Consider the following 24,388-nt stretch of genomic DNA (forward strand, 5'->3'; position numbering starts at 1 on the left):
AGTGGCATCCTGACATTGGATCCCCATCTGATACAGAAGCAAGAATTTTAGGTCCTTTTTTTTGAAAAATTGCTTAATACCCAAAATATTGCCTCCGCCTTTGCATCTATTTCTAGCTCTCTTGCAAGTAACTCTTGAAACACACTTCCATCTTTTAAATGAACATAACCAAGAGGCAAAGTTCTCATCCAACTGCGTCCTTAATTATGTTATGTCTCTTAAACATTTTCAAGGTTTTCATCTATTTGTTGTTGAACAGTTCTCTGAACCTCCCCTCTCCAATTGTATGGGATTGCCCAGATTTAGCAATCAGCAATGTAATGTATGAAGCACATGATCCACCATAGCCTCTGGCTCCAATAACTGTTCAACCCTCTCAGCAACCTCCTTTCCCTTTGATGAGAAGTCTTCTTGCACGACTGTTCACTCTTACCATGTCCCTCCCTCTTGTACCCGCAAAGATCCATAAAGTATCAACTTTCCTGATTACAGCAACACTAACCAATCCCATTTCTGTTGCCATGTGCACTGTTCAGTTTCCTCCAAGCTGGACAGTAACCGAAATGCTCTACGCATAGCCTTTGTTGTGGCACAGCTGGAATTTTCTTTTACAGGTTGAAATAAAGTGCTGCACAGTTTTCAGGCCATCTTAAAATTTCCTACTCAAGAGCAATGATTGGTCTGCGCAGCTGTAAAAAAAAATTGAGAAGGTTGGCCATCACAGTACTGCCATGGCTTGTTCATTTCTTAATTTAAGCCTCAAATAACCCTCTTTCAAACTGAGCGTCCTCTATCACCCATTCTGGGAACCACTGATCTAGACTGACCTGCCAAATGTTTCTGCTGATGCTGCTACATGTGTTTCCATTGCACCTGTACATGCACTTATGCATATGACAGTCTTTGACTTATAGTGTGGTCAGTAAAATTGTCAGTCATCTATTGCCTAAAACACTGAACAGCAGAACATTGGTGCTCTCTCTATTCTACTCCAATCATCCAGGAGACCCAATCTCAAAGTGACAATTTCTCTCTAGTTCTAATGACCCTCAACCAAATTATTAATTATCTCACAGCAAGAAACTTGACAAACAGGAAAAATACAAAGATAAATTTACCCCTGAAGAATATAAGTATTCTGCAACCCCCACCATTTGTTGGCTGTTAACCAACAGGTTTTACAAAATGACTAGCAGAGCAGAAGTCTACTGTTCTTTAAAGAATAACAAGCAATTTTTGCATTTTACAAAGAACAGATAGCAAGAACCAACAACTCAACCAAGATGTCAAGATGGATTATGCTCTTTGAATTGGAGCTAGCTGCTAAATTAATCTCGACTAAAATGACAGTATGGTGAAATGTTGCTATTCAGAACCTAGATGTGTTCAATTTAAGAAAAAAATCTCCAGGCTATAAAAATTATATGCGAAGTGCGGATTGGAAACCAGGCACAAACAAAATACCCAAATTGATCTCAATCACAAATACAACCATTACACAAATAGCAAAGCAAATCAACATCTAAAACAAACTGTTTCAGATGGCAGATAAAGTGAATCTTTGGAATAATTATCCACCCAGAGAAGAATAAGGAATTGAATAAGTGTTCTCTGCACATAGTCAGTTGAAAAGTAGCAATATTTTATTTTGAATCAGCCCAAAAGATTCTTCATCTTGCAAAATGCACTTCATCTTGTTCCAATGGTGACCTGCCAGACTCTGATAAGGTTGTCCGTGTAGCCAGCAAACAATGTCTGCAAGAAATAAAGTCAGAAGTTAATCTTACATTGCAGATTTTAAAACACAGAAAACTTAAAATTTAACTTAAAATCAGTATCTCTACATTTCTAGATTCACATGCAAACAGCTAAACCAAATACTTGCTACTGGGACTGCAAGATATTCTTAGCAGCCATAAGAAATACTTGATCTACATACTGTGCATAGTCACCACATGTAATGCCACCATTCCAACCGATAAGTGATCAGCTCAAATCCTTCATATTTGTAGAACATACACAGTACAGTATTGTATTGAAGTCTTAGGCACGTAAAAAAATTCTGTAAAGCAAAGATGCTTTCAAAACTAATAAAAGGTTCTAAACATCAAAAATACTATAAAGAACAGTAAATAGTAAAAAAAACTAAATGAAATCAATATTTGGTGTGACCACCCTTTGCCTTTAAAACTGCATCAATTCTCTTAGATACACTGTAGTGCAGTTTTTATAAGAAAAATCTGCTGGTAGGTTGTTGTTACACCTTGGAGAACTCACTACAGTTCTTCTGCAGACTTTGGTGGTCTCACTTACTTCTGTCTCTCCAGGTAATCTCAAACAGCCTCAATGATGTTGATATCAGGGCTCTGTGGAGGGCATACTATCTGAAGCCATATAAAAAAAAATCTAGAGTGCCTAAGACTTTTACACATCACTTAGCATCCCCATAAGGGTAAGATGCTCATATGAATGAGTATCATAGGAATACTGGTCATAGTTCATCGATACCTGTCCATCCGCAGACCAAGCCAGGCATGTACACTGTGGAGGCTCTGCTTTACTGCTGGTGCTAATTACTTCCTGTCGCAATTCATCCACTATGATTTTTCCTTCCAGGTCCTGTGAACAATTCAAAAATATATTTTAGAATGACTACTAATACAGTTTTAAAAAAATTGTTTAACTGTTATTGCATTTTGGAGGCATTGGCATTCTTAGGAGTCATAGCACACAACAGCACAAAAACGCTTTTTGGCCCATCTAGCCCATTGTCAACTATTATACCTGATTACATTGACCTACACCCAGACCACTGCCCTCTATACCCCTTGCCATCCATGCACCTATCCAAATTTCTCTTAACAGCCAGCTATCCTTCCCTTGTGGATAAAACACCATCGAGTAAGCAGTACCCAGTTAGGAGAAAACGGAGCATTGCCCATTCTTACCTGATAAATAGGTCAGTTTGAAGGAAAACAAGTGTTAGGCTGCAATCATTACATATTTTAGTTTCTGTATCAGCTAATATTTAAAACTAAACAAAGAATAAACTATATACTCAAAGCAAACCAAGTGCTAGCCCCAGACCACAAAAAGGGAGAAACTGACGGGAGATGGTGAAAGGGCAGGTCACTCACTTGTTCCGATTTCAAGGATAAGTGCTAGGAGGGAGATCAGTGGGGAGGGACGAACAGATAAGGGACAGGTGCAGTTTCATTTTATACTCAGCCTAGGAGGTAGCTAATAAAATGACCATTGAGTGTATGTTTGTGGTCTTCTGCTGTGCACCCATTTCGAGGTTTGGCATATTATAATTTATGAGATGCACTTCTGCACACTGCTTGTAAAGCATAGTTACTTCAGTTACTGTTCCCTGCTTGTCACCTTGAACCTGTCTGGTTTTTCTCTTTTGATATCTCCTATTAGCAAGGTATTTTCACACACAGAACTGCTGCTCACTAGGATGTTTTCTATTATTTTTTGCCCCATTCTCTAAACTCCAAGTGTGAGATTTGTCTGAAAATCTCAGATCAACAACTTCTGAGATACTGAAACCCCTCGTCATGCACCAACAATCATTTCCATGGTCAAAATAACTTAGATCACACTCCTTTCTCGATCTGATGGTGGGGCTGAACAACTGAATTTCTTGATCATGCCTGCATGCTTTCATGCGTTGAGCTGCTGTCATGATTGGCTGATTAAATTAACGATGTGTAGATGCATCTAATAAAGTAGCCACTGAGGGTACACTCTTAAGAAACAGTTGGCTTTAAAATTAATGAACACCTAACTTAATTTGTCTCTTAGGAACAGTTTCACCTTTCAGTGCTTAGAAGAAAATCTGAAAATTATAGTACACTTACCCAAATTTTAATGCTTGGCCCAGTGGCAGCACACAGCCAGTACCTATTTGGGCTGAAGCACAAGGCATTGATGATGTCACCACCATCCAGGGTGTACAGATGTTTTCCCTCATTCAGGTCCCACAACATGGCCTGTCCATCCTACAGAACAGAAAACATTTGACATGAAATACAATTCACAGCCTCCTCACCACTGAACACTTGCTAGCTTTTGTTTTAAATGTTTAAGCCCAGCAGGCAAATATCATACCTATGCAAATAGAAACATAGAAAATACGTGCAGGAATAGGCCCTTCGGCCCTGCACCGCCATTCAGTATGATCATGGCAGATCATCCAACTCAGAACCCTGTACCTGCTTTCTCTCCATTCCCCTGATCCCTTTAGCCACATATCTAACTTCCTCTTAAATATAGCAATGAACTGGCCTCAACTATTTCCTGTGACAGAGAATTCCACAGATTCACCACTCTCTGTGTGAAGAAGTTTTTCCTCATCTCAGTCCTAAAAGGCTTCCCCTTTATCCTTAAACTGTGACCCCTCGTTCTGGACTTCCAACATCGGAAACAATCTTGTCCAATCCCTTTAGAATTTTATACATTTCAATAAGATCCCCCCTCAATCTTCTAAATTCCAGTGAGTATAAGCCTAGTTGATCCAGTCTTTCTTCATATGAATGCTTTGATTAATGCTTTAATCTTATTAAGCATTGATAAGGAAACTTGTTACAATTTAGTCAGCAAATGAAAATAGTAAGCACACAAAACAGAATTGTACCTTGCCACCTGAAGCACACAGGGATCCATCAGGGGAAACAGTAACGGTGTTCAGGTAACCAGCATGTCCAATATGATTTGTTTTCAGTTTGCAATTGGCTAGGTTCCAAACCTAGAAGAGATAACATTTAATACATTTTCAAATTCAACAGTTTTGTGTTAAATAATGCTATTTTTAAGTAACCAAAGAACTCAGAGGAATTATAGTGGGCTGCAAAGTGGTTTAGGTAGTATCTTACAGCTCTGGCACCAACTCTGACCATGGGTGCTATGTGGAGCTTACATGTTCTCCATCACCATACATGATTCTCCAGGTGAAATGTTAAATTCCTATTTCCCTGTACATATTAGATGGTAGGTTTATTAATTACTGCAAATTATTCTAAGTGTAGAATGGGTGGAAGGATGCTCAGTGTGGAGTTGTTGGGCAATTATAAAAGGGTCACAGAGAAGTGGGGAGAATGGAATGATGGGATTACTCAGAGTGTCAACATGAACAGAATATGCCAATTCTTTCTGTCTAAAGAAAAGCCTTGCACATGAATGGAATGTGTGCAAAGTAGCATGTTCTACACACTTTCTTTTCCATAGATGCTGCATGGCCTGCTGGGTTCCTCCAGTATTTTGTGCATGTCGCACACAGGGATCCTTCTTCACAAATTAAAATAGCAAATCCCCAAAATAAACTGGATAAAACAATGAACACAGAATCTTATATGCAGTCCGTCTCAAAAAAGTAAACAAATATCAAAGAGGCACAAATTCTGCTGTAACAACCCTCCACTCAAAACTTTTAATCTGTAATTTTGACATACTTACCTTAACCAGTTTATCCCAACCACAGGAAACAATGATGGGATTACTGCTATTTGGTGAGAAGCGAACACACGAAACCCATTCACAGTGGCATTCATCCTAGATTTTTAATGGATAAAAATGTGTAAGATTTGGTAGTTATTACAACAAATCCATCATTATTTCCATTCACTCATTGCAGAATTCCTACCACAATATATCAGCTAAGGTGTATACAATTTCAAGATGCCAAGGCATGCATAATAACTTTCCTACCATACTTTATTTATCAAATGAAAGCGCATCATCTGATAAACAGCATTCCACAGTACCAACTATTGAAAAGCAAATTTCAGTTACTACACTGCCTTGAACAAACAATGAAAAAACTCCACTGATACCAAATACAATCCTGTGGTTAAGAAAATCTGGTCTGAGGCTTCTTCCTTTCCACAATATAAAAGTCGTATTTTTAACAGTTCAACATTAAACATTGTTTGAAACTGAATAAACAACACAATCAAGCTGTATTAAATTAGAAGTGGGCAAGACAGCTAAACTTGACATACTGTACAGCCAATACAGTAATTCCAGGTTTTATACAATTATAGCACACAATGGATTTATTCAGTCCATTCTCATCCATACAATGAGATAATGACATTTGTCATTTCATGACCATAGAAATCTTAAAAAGACATTAAAAAACACCCAATCCAATTCAACCATTCAGCTCTATGGATTTCTGGTTCTGCAAACCTTTAAGATACACTGAGCATTGGCAGTGAGTTGCAGACTCCTATGTCTCTCCCAGAGAAGCATTTCTCATGTCCCCCATCCTTTCACTGGTTTAAAAACATGTTTGTCAACTTTTGCCCCATCTACCAACTTAGCCCCTGAATTTTACACTCGATCTTCTCAGTACCAAAAAAATAACTAATCCATCCAGCCTTTCCTCAGAGCTGAAATTTTATTAGCCTGGCAATCTTGTCATATCTCCAGTATTAATCACATATACCTTACATCAATGACCAGAACCACACACCAAATTGTTAATTAACATTATATAGAACCATAGAACATTACAGCACAGAAACAGGCCTTTTGGCCCTTCTTGGCTATGCCGAACCATTTTTCTGCCTAGTCCAACTGACCAGCACCTGGGCCATATCCCTCCAAACCCCTCTCATCCATGTACCTGTCCAAGCTTTTCCTCAAATGTCAAAAGTGAGCCCGCATTCACCACTTCATCTGGCAGCTCATTCCACACTCCCACCACTCTCTGCGTGGAGAAGCCCCCCCCCCCATGTTCCCTTTAAACTTTTCCCCTTCACCCTTAACCCATGACCTCTGGTTTTTTTCTCCCCTAGCCCCAGTGGAAAAAGCCTGCTTGCATTCACTCTATCAATACCCATCTTAATTTTATACTCTATCAAATCACCCCTCATTCTCCTACACTCCAGGGAATAAAGTCCCAACCTATTCAACCTTTCTCTGTTACTCAGTTTCTCAAGTCATCCTTGTAAACCTTCTCTGCACTCTTTCAACCTTACTAATATCCGTCCTGTAATTAGGTGACCAAAACTGTACACAATACCCCAAATTTGGTCTCACCAATGTCTCCAATGTCATAACCTCACCATTACATTCCAACTCTTATACTTAATACCTTAATTTATAAAGGCCAATAGTTGTATATAGTTTTATCAATCTTCCTGAGCTCTTATTCCGTGTCTTGCCCAATAACATATTTATTAACTAATTCACCTGTACTACTTTAATCTGTAGGCACATATTCCTCCTTCTCTCACAACTTCTGATATTCTTCCTCTTTTGGCCTTGGCACACCACTGTATGGAGTTCCATCTGCCACATTTCTGCTCGACTGTCCAGACTACCTACATCATCCTGCATTCTAAAGCTTTCTTCCTCAATGTCTAGCATCTACATTTCACCTCAGGAATGTAACTCAGTTTAGTGACAGAACTCAAGCATAAAATAAGGGGGTGAATACCAGGAAGTTAAAGACAACAATGTATGTTAAAGTATATGGAAATATAAAAATTCACAGCCTTGAAGTTACCTGAATGGTATATTTGCAAACTCCCAGGGTGTTCCATAGTTTAACTGTTTTATCACGGGAACCAGACACAATCTGGCGATTATCTGCCGAAAAGGCAACACTCAGAACATCCTTGGTGTGACCAACAAATCGACGGGTAGTTAAGCCCCTGGAAAGTAATAAAACTGGCTTCATAACATTCTCAGAAAGTTACAGAAAGAATTACCATTCATTGTAAAATTAAGCTCTAAATTCTTCAATCAATACAAATTGGATTTTAAATGTCTTTTAAATAAATTATTGCATAAATGCAACTATATGAAAATAGCAATTTATATGCATTCTTACGTTGTCAAATCCCAAAGTCGTAGGGTTCCATCCCAGGAGCCAGAGAGGGCAAACTGACCATCAGAAGAAATGACCACGTCACTAATAAAGTGAGAATGACCATGGAGGGAACGTTGAGGGACACCGTAGCTAGTCTCATCCCGAGTTAGTTTCCACATGATGATAGTTTTATCTGAAATAGAATAAACATAGTGAACCAAAAATCGAATGAAGCTATTGCTACTCATCTACAATGACCCATTTCTTATTACAATTTATCCAGATCTCATTTTATAACTATTTTTTTACTAGCACAATAGCTAATCAAGGGAAATTAGCATTTATTTTTACTTGATAACTGTTAAGTATGAAAGACGACTGAAAGATCCATAAAAACTGTTGCTGTTTTTCACCCAAGTGGGAATTTTGAAATAAACTTACAGAAAAAAAAATCTGAATTCAGTAGGTTAATTGATATGTTTTCACTACATATCTGGTCTGGATCTTTTAAATCATTTTGCATTTCAGATTTTGCAGAATTTCAAACCTTTGCTTCCATTTCCTTTAGCTCAAACGATCCATTTCAAATTTGTTATATTTTCTCCTGGACAAATAAATGTAACAAAGTGGATAGGAAGATGGCCTATGATATAATCTAGAATTGTATTTATTTTGACAGAATGAATGTATAAATAGCACTTAAAGCAGCAAGGAATTTTAATGATAGTGTACACAGATGAATTCACACAAAAACATGGAAAAAACAAAGCAATTAAGAAACCAATTCTAAGACTATATATATTGCACAGATCAATATAAATGAGAATGGAAATCTTGCTGCAAATTTACCAAAGAATAAACATGGGGGGGGGGGGGGGCAGTGCAGAATGACTTTACCTTTATTCCACAGATTGGGGAAATTGTTGTAAAAAAAATTAAAGGAAATAGCCCACATTTACTTATGAAAAGTAAGTCCTCACAGGAACGTGAGCTACACTGATATACCTCCACAATAGAAAATCTACAACTGGAGGCCCAAGAGCTGAGCCATTTAAAGTTGAAATAACTTAAAATTTGTATCTTAAGCTTTCAACAGTCTGAAATTTGGAGCAGTATAAATGCTCATTGAGAAGATTCAAGAATGACATCCAGGAATTAAAGGATCAATCATAAATATATTAAAAGGATGAGAAAGCACAAATTCTGCTTCCACTAATGCCTCAACAAAGCCTTGTATATCTTAGAGGGCCCTTAAGTAACAGAAAGCACTTTGGTTTATGCAGGTTTCAAAGGCAACTAGATGCAAGCACAGTCATAGAACACTACAGCACAGAAACAGGCCCTTCAGTCCATCTAGTCTGTGCCAAAACATTAATTTGCCTAGTCCCATTGACCTACACCAAAGCCTTAACTCTCCATACCCTTCTCAGCTACACATGTATCCAAATTACTCTGAAATGCTTTAAATCAAAGCCCATTTACCACTTGTCCTAGCAGCTTCTTCCACACTCACCACCCTGAGTGAACAAGTTACCCCTCAAACATCTCACCTTTCACTCTTAACCCATGACCTCTATTTGTAGTATCTCACTCAACCTCCGTGGAAAAGCCTGCTCGCATATACCCAATCTATACCCCTCATAATTTTATATACTTTGATCAAATCTCCCCTCAATCTTCTATGTTTGAGGGAATAAAGTCCTAAGCTATTCAATCTTCCCATACAACTCAGGTCCTCAAGTCCTGGCAACATTCTTGTAATTTTTGAGTCATTCAATCTGATTTACATCTTCCTTGTAGGTAGGTGACAAAAATTTTGCACAATACTCCAAATTAGGCCTCAGCAACATCTAATACAATTTCAATACAAAACCCCAACTCCTGTACTCAATACTGTTATTTATATAGGCCGAAGTGTCTTAATAACCCTATCTACCTGTGATACCACTTTCAAGGAATTATGGATCTGTATTCCCAGATCCCTCTCTTCTAACTCACTCTTCAGTGCCCTACTGTTCATCGTCTAAGACCACCCTAGTTGGTCCTCCAAAAGAGCACCTGACACTTGTCTACATTAAATTCCATCTGCCATTTTTCCAGCTGGTCCAGATCCCACTGTAAGCTTCGAGTCTTCCTTCCTGTCCAGTACACCCCCAATCCTGTGGCACCAACAAATTTGCCGATCCAGTTAGCACATATCATCCAGATCATTGATACAAATAATGGACTGAGCACCAATCCCTGAGGCACACCACTAGGCACAGGCCTCTAGTCCTCTAGTCAAAGGCCACTATCTACCACTCTCTGTGCCAATTTACTACTACATTTTGAATGCCGAGCAACTGAACCTTCTTGACCAACCTCCCATGAGGGGCCGTAAAAGCCTTGCCAAAATCCATATAGACAACATCCACTGCTTTGCCTTCATCAGCTTTCCTGGCTACTTCCTTGCAAAATTCTCATAAAATTGGTTAAACTTGACTTACCATGCACAATGCCACATCTACTATCCCTAATCAGTCCCTGGAGGAACTCCTAGCAACACACATTCAGCAAGCCAGATAGCATCTATGCAAGAGTACTGTCGATGTTTGGGGCCCAGACCCTTCAGCAGGACCAGAGAAAAAAGTCCACTGTACTCTTTTCCATAGATGCTCCCTAGTCTGCTGCGTTCCTCCAGCGTTTTGTGTTGCTTGGATTTTCAGCATTTCTTGTTCCTAATCAGTCCCAGTCTATCCAAATACTTATATATTCGGTCCCTTAGAATACCTTCTAATAACTTTGTCACTACTGGCGTCAGACTCACCAGCCTATAATTTCTTGGCTTGCTCTAAGAGCCTTTCTTATACAACATAAAACAGTAATCCGCAAATTCTCTGGCACCTCACCCATGACTAAGGATGTTTTAAAAATATCTGCTAGGGCCTCTGCAATTTCTTCACTATCCTCCCACAAGGTCCAAGGGAACACCTTGTCAGGCCCTGGTGATTTATCCACTCCTAATAAGTCTCAAACAGCAAATAATCTATCATCTGTTTAGGATCCGTGACCTCGTTACTACTTTGCCTCACTTCTATATACTGTGTCGGTCTGCTAAGCAAAAAAAAAGTTTTAGATCTCCCACATCTCTTTCGGACATAACATGTTCATTAAAATGTTGGCTGCATTGAGTTAATCAGTTTTTCAACTTGCTTTCCACCGCTCTTTTAAGATTGCAAAGAGTTAAGGCTCTCCACCGGCGGATGTCAGCACACTAGGTTGAACTTGCATCCTCTCCTGATAGAGAGCCACGAGGAGAATAGCTCGATAGTTTTAAAGCATATACAATAGAGGAAAGCACAAGTAAAATTAAATGCAAGTCAAGCAAAACGTTGCTCGGCTCGGCCCACATTGCCAACACCGCGGGTTGTCTTCTGCCTGTCCCGATCTGGCCTACCTCGGGACGCTGAGAGAATCATGTCTGGAAATTGCGGGGTAGTGGCGATTTGTGTCACCCAGCCATTATGACCCTTTAGGGTCCCGCGAAGGGTCATCTGCTCCGTCATTGCAACTGGAAATCGAGCGTCTTCAGAGCCGATGGAAGCGGATTGTGGCACAGCCTTTGCCTCTACAAAGCGGCCTTCCCCACAGCCACGGAGAAAGAGGAAGCCGCCGGGCCGCGCCCGGATATGACGCACAGACGCGGGGCTCGGCGCACCGAGGTCGCCGCTTTGGATAGTGGGAGATGGAGTTATTGTCTCAGGTTCGGTGTTCAGGTCAGTTGTAGTTTGTTGTTAAACCTGGATGTGTTGTCTGTCCACTCTCGATCAGAGATGCTGCCGTGTTACCATCGATTGTTCTGGTGCTACTCACTGAAAATTAACAGTGGCAGTTCAGTGATTTCCTAACGAAGAAAAAGTCACGGAGGTAGGAAAAAACTGAAGGGTGGGGGCAATTAAATTAAAAGACAGCGGCAACGACTGAAGACAGCGAGGGGATACACTTTGAAAGATTGAATTTGAAGGTGAAGTACAAGGCAGTGTGGGGAAACAGAGGGGTCGTGCGGTCCAAGACCACAATCCCTCGAAGTTGACGTGCAAGCTGTGAAGGTGGTTAAGAAGGTGTACGCCGTGCTGGCCTTCATTTGTTTGAGTGGATTCAAGAGCCGCGAGGTAATTTAGCAGTTTACAAAACTGACCACATTTAGAGTAGTGTTCAGTTTAGAAAGCCTCATTGAGGAAGGATGTGTAAGAGAAGGCTCACAGGAAATTTACCAGGATTAGAGGACATGTCGTATGAGGAAAGGTTGGATGAGTTAGGGCTTTTCTCTTTGGAGGATAGAGGTGTATAAAATGATAAAGGGCATGATGCACCATCAATAACTCTTAGAGACGTGAGGCAAGATATAGGCTTTTATTGGCTGGAAGAAAGAACAAGCAGCAATTGACCACCACACTACATCCTGGAGACTGAGGCCGGGGCTGTGCCTCCAATCTCCTTTATACCGGGGTCCGTGGGAGGAGCCACAGGAGCAGTCAGCGGGCGGGGGGCGTGACCAGACAGGTATACGTAGTTCACCACAGGGCATGCATAGAGTGGACAGTCAACACTCTTTTGAGGCTGATACAGTAGAAACATTTAAGTGACTTAAGCAAATGGATGTAAGAAAGATGGAGGCTAATGGGCTGTGGAGGAGGGAAGTGTTATATATGTTAACATAACATCATGTGCCTAAGGACCCTTACTCTGCTGTGCTTTGTGGGCCATGTTCAATGATCAAAGGCAAATCTATTGTAGAGCATTGAGGTAGAGATGGGTAAGTAACATTATAGGCTGATGTTTTATCAGAACTCAGATGAAAGATAAGAAACCTGAAATTTTAACTGTTTCTTCACAGATGCTGCTGATCATTTACAGTACCTCATGTATTTAACTGACATTTTTTAACTTCTGTTTTATTGGTGTCTGAGATCTGTGATTTCTTAAATATATATCCATTTTCACTCATTAATGCATATGTTTGCTGTCCTGTTCTTTTTCCTGGTAATGACTCCTGGCCTTTTTGAGTTTTAATGTCTGATTTTTAAAAAACTATGAAAAGGTCATGATTGATTTACTTGATTAAACTTTTCAAGAAAGTAACAACAAAGTTTGATAATGGTAGTGTTAAAGCTCAAAGTAAATTTTTTTGTTAAAGTACATATATATCACCACATACAATCCTGAGATTCATTTTCTTGTGGGCATACTCAGCAAATCTATAAAATAGTAACTATAATAGGATCAATGAAAGATCAACCAGAGTGCAGAAGATAACAAACTGTACAAATGCAAATATAAGTAAATAGCAGTAAGTAATGAGAACATGAGATAAAGAGTCCTTGAAGGTGAGATCATTGGTTGTGGAAACAAGAGTTCAGTGTAGTTATCGAGAACCTGATGAGTGAGGGGTGGTAACTTCCTGAACCTTGTGGTGTGAGTCCCGAGGCTCCTGTATCTTCCGCCTGATGGCAGCAGAGAGAAGAAAGTGTAACCTGGGTGGTGGGGTTCTGTGATGGATGTTACACACACTCAATGGTGGGAGGGCTTTGCCCAAGACGTACTGGGCCGAATTTGCTACTTTTTTTGGGATTTTCCATTCAAAGGCATTGGTGTCTCCATACCAGGCAGTGATGCAGGAAGACAATGGACTCTGCAGCACACATCTATAGAAATTCGCCAAAGTTTTAAATGTCTTGCTGAATCTCCGCAAACTCCTAAGGAAGTAGAGGTGCTACCATGCTTTCTTCACAATTGCACTTGCGTGCTGAGTCCACGACAGACCCTCTGAAATAGTAGCCACTGAGGAATTTAAAGTAGCTAACTCTCTTCCACTCTGATCTTCTGATGAGGATTGGCTCACTGACCTCTGGTTTCACTGTCCTGAGGTCTATATTCAGTTCCTTGCTCTTGCTGACATTGAGTAAGAGGTTGTTGTTATGACACCACTCAAGCAGCTTTTCAACCTACCTCTTATATGCTCATTCATCACCATGTTTGATTTGGCCCACGACGTAGTGTTATCAGCAAACTTGATATGGCATTGGCTTAGTCACACAGTCATAAGTGTAAAGCAAGTGGAGCAGGGGGTTAAACACACAGCCCTGTGGTGTAGCTGTGCTGATGGAGATCGTGGAGGAGATGATGTTGCTAATCCAAACTGACTGGGGTCTACAAATGGAAATCCAGGATCCATTTGCACAAGGGGGTTGAGGTCTTGGAACTTCTTGATTAGTTTTGAGTGGATGATGGTATTGAATGCTGAGCTATGGTCAATAAAAAGGATCCTGATGTATGTATCTTTGCTGTCCACATATTCCAGGGTTGAGTGAAGAGCCATTGATATGACTTCCTGACCTGTTGCTCCAGATGGCAAACTGGAGCAAATCCAAGTCACCTTTCAGGCAAGGGTTGATATGTTTCATCACCAGCGTTTCAAATCACTTCATCACTGTGGTTGTAAGTCTAACTGGGCAGTAGTCAATGAGGCAGGTAACCACGCTTTTCTTGGGCACCGGTATAATTGAAGCTTGCTCATATGTCTTAGGGCATAGATCTGTTTCATTATTTTTTTCTGCTTAGCTTTCAATACTTGAATGCTATTTGTGACTAACATTGCCTACACTGTTCCAGACATGTTCATACCAGAGCCTTGTAAAGATTTATTATCATCTGATCCCAAAATATGGTTGGCTTATGTGTGCTGTTGCCACAAGCTAAAATCTTGTGGCAGATGGCGTATAGTTTAGGGAAGTGTACAAAGTTGCAAGAAAAAGTTTGTGAACCCTTCGCAATTACTGGTTTTGTGCATTAATTACTCATAAAAGGTGGTCTGATCTTCATCTAAGTCACAATAATAGACAATCACAATCTGCCTAAACTAATAACACACTAACAATTGTAATTTTCATGTGTTTATTGAACACATTGTTTAATCATTCACAATCCAGGCTTGGAAAAAGTATCTGAACTGTTGTATTTAATAACTGATAGAACCTCCTTTAGCAGCAATAACCTCCACCAAATGTTTCCTGCAGCTGTTGATCAGACTTGCACAACAGTGAGGAGGAATTTTAGACCTTTCCTCCATACAGAACTATTTTAGTTCATCATTATTTCTGGGATACCTTGCATGAACAGCCCTTTTCAGGTTATGCCACAGCCTTTCAATTGGGTTAAGGTCTGGACTCTTGACTTAGCCATTCTAAACCACAAATTTTATTCTTTTTAAACCATTCTGTTGTTGGTTTATTCTCGCCTTTCAGATCATTGTCTTGTTGCATCATCCAACTTCTCTTAAGCTTCAGGTGACAGACTGCTACCTTGATATTCTCTTGTAAAATGCCATGATACAATTTTGAAGTCATTATTCCCTCAGAGAAAACTATCCAGGCTCTGAGGCAGCAAAACAGCCCAAAACCATGATGCTCCTTCTGCCAGGCTTCACAGTTGGGATGAGGTTTTGGTGGTGGTGTTCAGTGCTCTTTTTCCTCCAAACATAGCAACGTGCATTTCTGCCAAAAAGTTCAATATTTGTCTCATCTATCCACAGAACATTGTCCCAGAAGCATTGTGGAACATCCAGATGGCCTTTTGCAAACTTGAGATGTGCAGCAATGTTTTTTGGAGAGCAGTGGTGCCCTTCCATGAACACCATTCTCCTTAAGTGGTTTTCTTACAGTGGACACATAAACAACAACTTTAACATGTTCTAGAGATTTCTGTAAGCCTTTTTCTGTTACCCTTGGGTTCTCTTTCACCTCCTTCAGCATTGCACATTGTACTCTTTGTGTGATCTTTGAAGGCTGCCCACTCCTAGGGAGAGTAGCAACAGTATTGAAATTCCTCCATTTGTAGGCAGTTTCTCTTACTGTGGATTGATGAGCATTCAGGTCTTTAGAAATGCTTTTGCAGTCTTTTCCACCTTTATATATCTCTACAATTCTTCAATCTCACAGTGTGAAAAGGTGCGATTGGTGGGGAATTTTTTGTGTGCCCACCCTCGCCTGGGTGATAATTCCGCCACTGAAGAACAGTTGTACGTATTATAGTCATAGTCAGTGACCACGACGGGACTTTGGAAGACAACAGGAATATCGGCAGCAACAGCTCATATATCTCCCCCTCCCCCTCCCCCTCCCCCTCCAAATTTGATGAACCAAATGGCCTAATACTGCTCCTATGTCTTTTTGTCAAATGGTTTTTCTTCAGTTTAAGAAGGACAAAAGAAACAAACTAGGAAATTATAGGCTGCTGAGGCTCACATCAGTGGTAGTGAAATTATTAGAGAAGATTCTTCGGGATAGAATCTACTCGCATCGGGAAAAGCCGAGACATAGTTAGTGTTTGTCAGCATAGCTCTGTGGGGAGGAAATCATGTCTTACAAACTTGTTTGAGTTTTTTGAGGACATGATGAAGGTGATTGTTGACGGAAGAGCAGTGGTTGTTAAGTCCATGAACTTTAGTAAAACTTGCAACAAGATTCTTTATGTATGCTGATCTGGAAGATTAAGGCACATGGGTCCAGGAGGACTTGGTAGGTTGTATTCAAAATTAACTTGGCCGTAAAAAAAAAAAGAATAGTGTTAGAGTAGTGTTATTTTGACTGGAGATGTTTCACAATGATGAGTGCTGGAATCTCTATCTGTGATTTGTGTAGCTGATCTAAATTAAATTGTCAGTGGACTGAGTAGTAAGTTTACATGTAAGCATAGCATAAAAATTGGTAGCATTGTGCATAATGAAGAAGGTTGTCAAGTGATTCAGCAGCATACAGACTAGTTGGAGATGTATAATGTTCCATTACTTTTCACAGTTCCTTGCATGATATATTTCTTGTTTCCTGTAGTATGATTTCCAGATCTCTTCATATCACAGAGGTTTGTAGCTTTATTTCCATTTAAGTAATAATTTGCTTTTTCATTCTTCCATTCAAAGTGGATGTCATTACACTTTCTCACCCCAGCTGCCAACTTCTTACCCACTCAGTTAACTTGTCTACATCCATTTGCAGGCTTGTATCTTCTAAGCAAATATTTTTGTATTATCATAAAGTTTGGCTGCTGCATATTTGACATCTTAAACCCTTCCCTATCCTTGCCACTACATTACCCCTAACTCTTATGTGCTCTTATGTTTTGTATTAACCTGTTTGCTTCCTCAAAGATCTCTAGCAATTTCATGTTTACCGCAGGATTGTCTTATAATTCTATAAATGTGCATTCTATTAACTGCTTATTAATGGATTACAGCAATCTTCCAATGACAGATGTAAGACTGACTTTCCTGTAGTTTCATACTTTCTGTTTTTCTCATATCTTGAATAGTGATAATACATTTATGATTTTTCAGTTTGATGGGATATCTCCAGGACCTAGGGAATTTGGGTGAATTACAACAAAAATGTCCACTATCTCTCAAGCCACTTCCCTCAAGACCCTAGGATGCATGCCAGAAGTCTTATCAGCCTTTAGCCGCATTAGTTTGGCTATTATTTTTTAATCTCTAATAACAGAGATGATTTTAAATTCCTCCTCCCTATCACCCCTTGATCATCTGTAATTAGTGAGATGTTTTAGTGTCTTCTACAGTGAAGACCTAGCCGAGATAATTATTTAGAGCTCTCATTTCTCAATTCGCAGTTACTAATTTTCAGTTTCATCCTCTTCAGCAAATTATTTTTATGCACCTCCAGAAACTCTTACTGATCATATATTATATGCTAGTTTACACTCACACTCCATCTTCTCCCTATTTATACTTTTGCTAGTTATGCTAGTTTCTCATTTAATCTGTATTAATTTCCTTTCCTGAAGAATAGTCACTATAATTATGTGTTGAATAAACAGGTCTAGCTATTTGTTGGCTAGTTATTGAAAAAAATTCTGAACATCTAAGTAAACACTTGTTAAAATTTTTAAATGGGATTTCAGAGCTCATTTCCAGCACTAAATATTGTGAACTTAGTGATATATCCTTATTGCTGCAATGGCAGATGGTTGGCATGCCTGTTGCAAATACACTCAGTAGTAAGCTTATTAGGTTCAGGAGTGGAACCCAATGTGGTCTTCTGCTGCTAGAGCCCATCCACTTCAGAGTTCAACATGTTGTGCACTCAGAGATGCTCTTGTAACACATGGTTATTTGAGATACTTTTGCCTTCCTGTCAGCTTGAACCAGTCTTTTGACCTCTCCCATTAACAAGGATTTTTTTTCACCCACAGAACTGCTGCTCACTGGATGTTATTGTTTATTGCACCATTGTCTGTGAACTCTAGAAAATCCCAGGAGATCACTGAGATACTCAAACCACCCCCTCTGGCACCAGCAATCATTCCACAGTCAGAGTCATGTTTCTTCCACATTCTGATGTTTGGTCTGAACAATTGAACTTCTTGACCATGTCTGCAGGCTTTTATGCATTGAATTGCTGCCACAATTAGCTGATTAGATATATGCATTAAGCAACAGGTATACCTAATAAAGTGGCCATTAAGTGTGTGTCCTTTGTAACAGCTTATATTTGTCATCATGTTCCCATTGAAAGTTTACTGTTCCTAAGCTTAGTACTTTGTATTTATGTATATTTATTTGGCACACAGTGAATAACCTCACCAACCTATCCAGATTTCTTTGTTTTGTATGTTTCATATTTTATATCTTCTTTCTAAGAAGCTATTGTTTTCACTGGTTATTGAAGAATTTAAAGGTGTTTAAATATTTTCTCTCAAAGTGCTTTCTGTACCAGACATAATGCCCTAAAATGGAACTGTTCAGCTGAAAACCAAATGGGAAGTCTGTTTGTCTTGAGAGTATAAGAAATCAGTTGTAGATGTTGTGCGTCCTCAAGGCACTCCACAATTCAGCAAGATAGCTGGTCCTATGTCTCAAATCCTCTTCTTTGACTGAGCCGAATATTTACTTCTGTTTATTTCACTCTTCAAATTGCGAATTCACTCAATTCCAGAGATTTAACAATTCTCTCAAGAAATATATCATTTCTTTTATGTCTACCCCAAATAGACAACCTCTTATCCTGAGACTCTATCCCTAAATTCTAAATTCTTCAGCCTGAGGATACATCCTCTTAGCCTGTACCTTTTCAAAATATCTTGCATTCAAAGAAATTACAGCTCTGATTCAATTTTATTCACTGTAGTCTTTCTCAACCTGTGTCTGCATTTATTCCAAGAATCGAGTGAAATTCTGCTGAATTGGCTCCGCAACGTGTGTATCCTTCAATGGGTATTGATAGACACTCCACACAGTAGACCAAATAATGTCACCGAAAGTCTGCACAATTGCTGAAAGAAGTCTTTATTCTTGTAATAATTTACTTGCTATAAATGCCAAAGTATCATTTACCTTCCTGATTGCTTTGTACTTGCATGTCAACTTACTATCTTTCATGAACCTACTGACAAGGATCGCTCTTTAAATCATCATTTATTTCTTTCTTACCATTTTAAAATTATCTTTCTTTCTATTTTTACTATAGTGAGAAACTTCAAATTTTTCTACTTCACAGTATAACTGTCAACTTTGATATTATTTGGAAGCTCTTTATACCTACTGTTCTACTTGCTTTACACCCATGACTGTGTGGCTAAGCACAGTTCCAACACCATAAACAAGTTTGCTGATGGAACCACTATTGTTGGTTGTATCAAAGGGGGTGATGGATCAGCATATAGGAGGGAGACTGAAAACTTGGCTGAGTGGTGTAATAACAACAACCTCTCACTCAATGTCAACAAGACTAAGGAACTGATTGTTCAGGCAAAGGAAACCAGAGGTCCATGAGCCAGTAATCATCGGATGATCAGAGGTGGAGAGGGTCAGTAACTTTAAATTCCTGAGTCTCATTATCTCAGAGGACATGTCGTGGATCCATCATATGATAGCAAAGAAAGCATGACAGCGGCTCTTCTTCCTCAGGAGTCTGCAGAGATTCAGCACATCATCAAAAAATTTGGCAAACTTCTATAGTTGTGTGGTGGGAAGTGTGCTGACTGGTTGCATTATGGCCTGGTATGGGAACACCAATACCTTTGAGTGGAAAATCCTAAAAAAAAGCAGCGAATTTGGCCCACTACATCACCGGCAAAGCCTCACAACCATTAAGCAAATCTACTTTACAATGTTGCTGTTAAAAAAGAAGCATCCATCATCAAAGATCCTCCACCCAGAGGTAGAAGGTACAAGGACCTCAGGATTTGCACCACTAATTTCAAGAATAGTTACTACCACTCAACCATCAGGCTCTTAAACAAAAGGGAAAAAACTACATTCTGTTTCTGGTGTTCACAAATGATGGTCTCACTTTAAGAAATCTTGAATTGACTTTATTACTTACATGCTTCATATACATGAGGAGTAAAAAGCTTTACATTACCTCACTGTCTAAATGTGCAATGTACAATTTATAGTAATTTATAATAAATATTATGTATAACAAGATAGTCAATATAACAGAAATACAGTTGCATCAGCATGAATTAATCAGTCTGATGGCCTGGTGGAAGAGGCTGTCCCAGAATCTGTTGGTTCTGGCTTTTATGCTGCAGTACCGTTTCCCAGATGGTAGGAGCTGGGACAGTTTGTGGTTGGAGTGACTCGGGTTCCCAGTGATCCTTTGGGCCCTTTTTACATACCTGTCTTTGTAAATGTCCTGAATCATGGGAAGTTCACATGTACAGATGAGCAGGGCTGTCCGCACCACTCTCTGCAGAGTTCTGTGCTTGAGGAAATTACAGTTTCCATACAGTGATGCAGACAGTCAGGATGCTCTCAATTGTGTCCCTGTAGAAAGTTCGTAGGATTTGGGGGCCTATACCAAACTTCTTCAACTGTCTTGAGGTGAAAGAAGTGCTGTTATGCCTTTTCCACCACACAGCCTGTATGTACAGTCCACATGAGATCCTCGGTGATGTTTATGCTGAGGAACTTGGAAGCTGTTCACTCTCTCAACCCCAGACCCATTGATGTCAATAGGGGGTTAGCCTGTCTCCATTCCTCCTGTAGTCCAATGGTTTTGTGACATTGAGAGAGATTGTTTTCTTGACACCACTGTGTCAGGGTGATGACTTCTCTGTAGGCTGCCTCATTATTATTTGAAATTAGGCCAATCAGTGTAGTATTGTCAGCAAATTTAATGAGGTGCAGATTGGAGCTGTAGGTGGCAACACAGTCACGGGTATACAGAGATTAAAGGAGGGGGTTTAGTACACAGCTCTGAGGGGCGCCTGTGTTGAGGGTCAGAGAGACAGAGGTAAGGGAGCCCACGCTGCTTGCCTCTTTATCTTGCTATTTCATGCTCTCGTTATTTATTGCTATTTAGTGATATTTGTATTTGCACAGTTTTGTTGTTAATTGATCCTATTTAGTTACTGTTCTATAGAATTGCTAAGTATGCCCGCAGGAAAAAGAATCTTAGGGTTGTGTGTTGTGACATGTATGTACTCTGATAATAAACTTTACTTTGAACTTTAAACTTTGCTCACAGCTTAATTTTCCATGCAACAGCAAATTTGGATTGTTGCATGATAATTTTTTCTCAGTAAATATATTTATCAACCCTAGTATACATTCAGGGGCCACTTTATTAAGTACCTTCTATACCTAATAAAATGACTATGTTGTGGTCTTCTGTTGCTCTAGCGCATTTGCTTCAACATTCGACATGTGCGTTGAGAAAGTCTTCTGCACACCACTGTTGTGACACGTAGTTGTTTGAGTTACTGTCACCTTCCTGTCAGTTTGAACCAGTTTGGCCATTCTCCTCTGACTTCTCTCATTAACAAGGTGTTTTTGCCCACAGAATCAACGCTCACCGTATGTTCTTAATTTTCGCACCATTCTCTGTAAGCTCTAGAGATGGTTGTGTGTGAAAATACAAGGAGATCAGCAGTTTCTGAGATATTCAAACCACCCTGTCTGGCACCGACAATCATTCCATGGTTAAAGTCACATTTCTTCCCAACTCTGATGTTTGGTCTGAAAAACAACTAAACCTCTCACCATATCTGTATGCTTTTAAGCATCGAGCTGCTGTCACATGATTGGCTGATTAGATATTTGTATTAATGAGCAGCTGTATAGGTGTATCTAATAAAGTGGCCACTAAGTGTAAAAACTAAAGTCTGAACATAAATTTGTTGTATCTTTTGTAATGTAATTAATAATTGAAAATGAATTATGTATTTGATTAGACCTTTAATGCAAGTCACGCTGACAACATGTTGCTGATGAACAGGTATATGTGCAACATTATTCATGGATCATTTTCATCCTTAGTGTTAAAAGGAAGTGAAAATTTGCCTTCCTTTGCATTTTTGTTCAAATGGAGCCCAGTCTATAACTAACTATGAAAATATTTTTAAAGAGTTTTCACTCTTTTTACTTATTATCTTTTTCTGTATTTCTTCAGTTTCAATCTTCAACTTCACATAACCTGCAGCAAGGAACAAGCAACAAAATGTCTTCACTGCAAAAAAATATCACTTTGCAAGACAAAACAACCATTAAAATAGTATGTAAAACACAAAAAATATATGATAACCTTGATGGGAGTTACGAACCAAAGAACTTGGCATACTCCCAGTGATCACTTTATAAGCTATTGTCAATGTATAAGAAGTTATGCTGTGAACAACCATGGAAAAAGGAATGTTTGGAGACAGGAGACACTGCAGATGCTGGAATCTGGAGCAACAGTCTGCTAGAGGAACATAGATCAATTGTCTCAGGGTGGGAGGGGGGAGGAATTGTCAATATTATTCATTAAAACCCAACATCAGGTGGTTTATTCATGGAAGGAATTTTTATTCATTGTAAATACTTACTTCTGGAAGAATAAGGTCACTGTGCATACAACTTTCCAGAAGAATCAAAAACAAACCCTCATGTAACAGAGAATTTAGCACTCCGAAGCATCCAAGCTAACAGTGATGATTTTTTTTTAAATGATTTAAATAATATTTTTACTTTTTTTGAATTTTTTTGGAGGTAGGCTTAGCTTAATGCAGTGGGGACGGTCAAACACTTCCTGCTTAACACAAGTGACTGGAGACGTGCACACTAGGGCCTTGTTTGTACCTGTCATATATAACCAGGTGCCCTGCTGGACCCTCAGCCTGTGCCATTCATGGGATCAGTAATAATTATTTAATGAATGCTGAGGGTGGTGTCCCACATCATCTCGCAATCTGAGAAATTGCCGAACATTATCACAGGACTGATTATTCTTGGAATGAAAGGAAACAAAGGGTTATGTCCTGGCACTATTCCTATATATACAGTTGGTTGGTAAATGTTACATGGATAATACACATTTATAAAATCTTAAAGTATGGTTTCCATGACGTTCAACAACAGCAGCCCAAGTTAGGATGTGGTGAGTGATGAACTTCATGACACTCTTAGTGACATAAAGCCAATGACATCTGGGCTTTAGTATAAAGTGAGGGTTGTGAGAGCATGGCAGAGAGGTTTAAAAAGTTTGTCAGGTATATGGAAAAAGAACCTGGGGTTTTTGAAATCCTGGGTGATGTTGGATCAATTTTTTGCAAAGCAAAGTGTAGTTATACTAGATGTGGCCTGAGCAGGTCTAGCAATGAACATTTCGGTGAATTGGGGTGGCAGTTGTATTCATGCTTATGAACCTGGATTTGAGAGGATACAAATATAAATATTTAAAAATGTATATTCACCGTTAAGATTATAAATTAAAAATCACAAATAATGAAGCACCATTTGTAATCAAAGTATACTATACTAAGTTTCTAAAGATTAATCTAAGAATTTTAAGACAGAAGGAAGACATTTATTCAACTTTGAACTGTAGATAGCAATAAACAAAAGATACTCAAGGGTATTTCTAATTTCAGTGCACCTTCTATTGCTGAAAATGGTTCATCGACTTGGGAATTAATTCAGCCCTGTTAATTATGCCTGGAATAGCTAAACATGCTGTCTGCTTGGTGCAGACATCAATGCAGTCAGTTGACTGCCTTTTCCAGACACAATGCAACAGGAAACACACAATACACAAAATGGAAATAGATCAGTGTCCAATACTCAAGTATTCTGTGACTATTAGTGAATTAATCCAAACCACAAAAGTAAAACAATGGCACTTTAGGGTAAAAAGAGGAGTTAATATTTTTTTTGATTTGAACAATTATTGTTTCTTTATGAGGAATAATTTAAAAGTTATTAATTTCCAGGAACAGACTAGTTAAAATTTGGTATTATGTCATTCTGACGTGCTCACAAATTTGTCTGTATTCTTGAACAAAGACAACTATTGCTCGTCTGTTCCACTGTGTTGCCAGCTGTTCCAAGCTCAGAGTGTTCCAAAATCAATGGCCCATCTGTTAGCTGACTCATGTTGTCTAAATCAGGATCTTTTTTTATTTACATAATTATTGTGAGCTCCGACATCAGAAATACTGGATATTGTTTATCATCTTTAGATCTATTTTTGTATAGGAGTTAATTTTGTTGATGCAGAAACAGTGAAATATTTTCTTACACTTTGGGTT

The 24,388-nt window shown here is 39.1% G+C and overlaps 1 protein-coding gene and 1 long non-coding RNA gene across 2 annotated transcripts; one reads left to right on the forward strand and one right to left on the reverse strand.

Moving 5' to 3' along the window:
• Positions 1-1,621: 1,621 nt before the first annotated feature.
• Positions 1,622-11,480, reverse strand: rack1 (receptor for activated C kinase 1). The gene is made up of 8 exons (XM_059990364.1): positions 11,262-11,480; positions 7,847-8,018; positions 7,520-7,667; positions 5,461-5,556; positions 4,643-4,753; positions 3,867-4,007; positions 2,509-2,619; positions 1,622-1,755 (listed from the first exon to the last, which is right to left on the reverse strand). The coding sequence occupies exons 1-8, from the start codon at positions 11,368-11,370 to the stop codon at positions 1,690-1,692; spliced, it is 954 nt and encodes a 317-aa protein (XP_059846347.1). The 5' UTR covers positions 11,371-11,480; the 3' UTR covers positions 1,622-1,689.
• A 129-nt stretch (positions 11,481-11,609) lies between these two features.
• LOC132405503 (uncharacterized) lies at positions 11,610-18,344 on the forward strand. Its single transcript, XR_009515901.1, has 3 exons — positions 11,610-11,976; positions 14,166-14,302; positions 18,068-18,344. It is a non-coding gene; the product is annotated as an uncharacterized LOC132405503 (long non-coding RNA).
• Positions 18,345-24,388: the final 6,044 nt, after the last annotated feature.

Source organism: Hypanus sabinus, chromosome 15, assembly GCF_030144855.1.
Source record: "Hypanus sabinus isolate sHypSab1 chromosome 15, sHypSab1.hap1, whole genome shotgun sequence".
Classification (NCBI taxonomy): Eukaryota; Metazoa; Chordata; class Chondrichthyes; order Myliobatiformes; family Dasyatidae; genus Hypanus; species Hypanus sabinus.

What these genes read in the sequence shown, in the direction of transcription:
- rack1 (XM_059990364.1), bottom strand. Translation starts at nt 11,370, where the DNA reads ATGACGGAGCAGATGACCCTTCGCGGGACCCTAAAGGGTCATAATGGC. An exon ending in TTTGCAAATATACCATTCAG is followed by an intron (nt 5,557 to 7,519) that starts GTAACTTCAAGG and finishes TTAAAAATCTAG; the next exon opens with GATGAATGCCACTGTGAATG. An exon ending in CTTGGTCTGCGGATGGACAG is followed by an intron (nt 1,756 to 2,508) that starts GTATCGATGAAC and finishes TATTTCTTGCAG; the next exon opens with ACATTGTTTGCTGGCTACAC.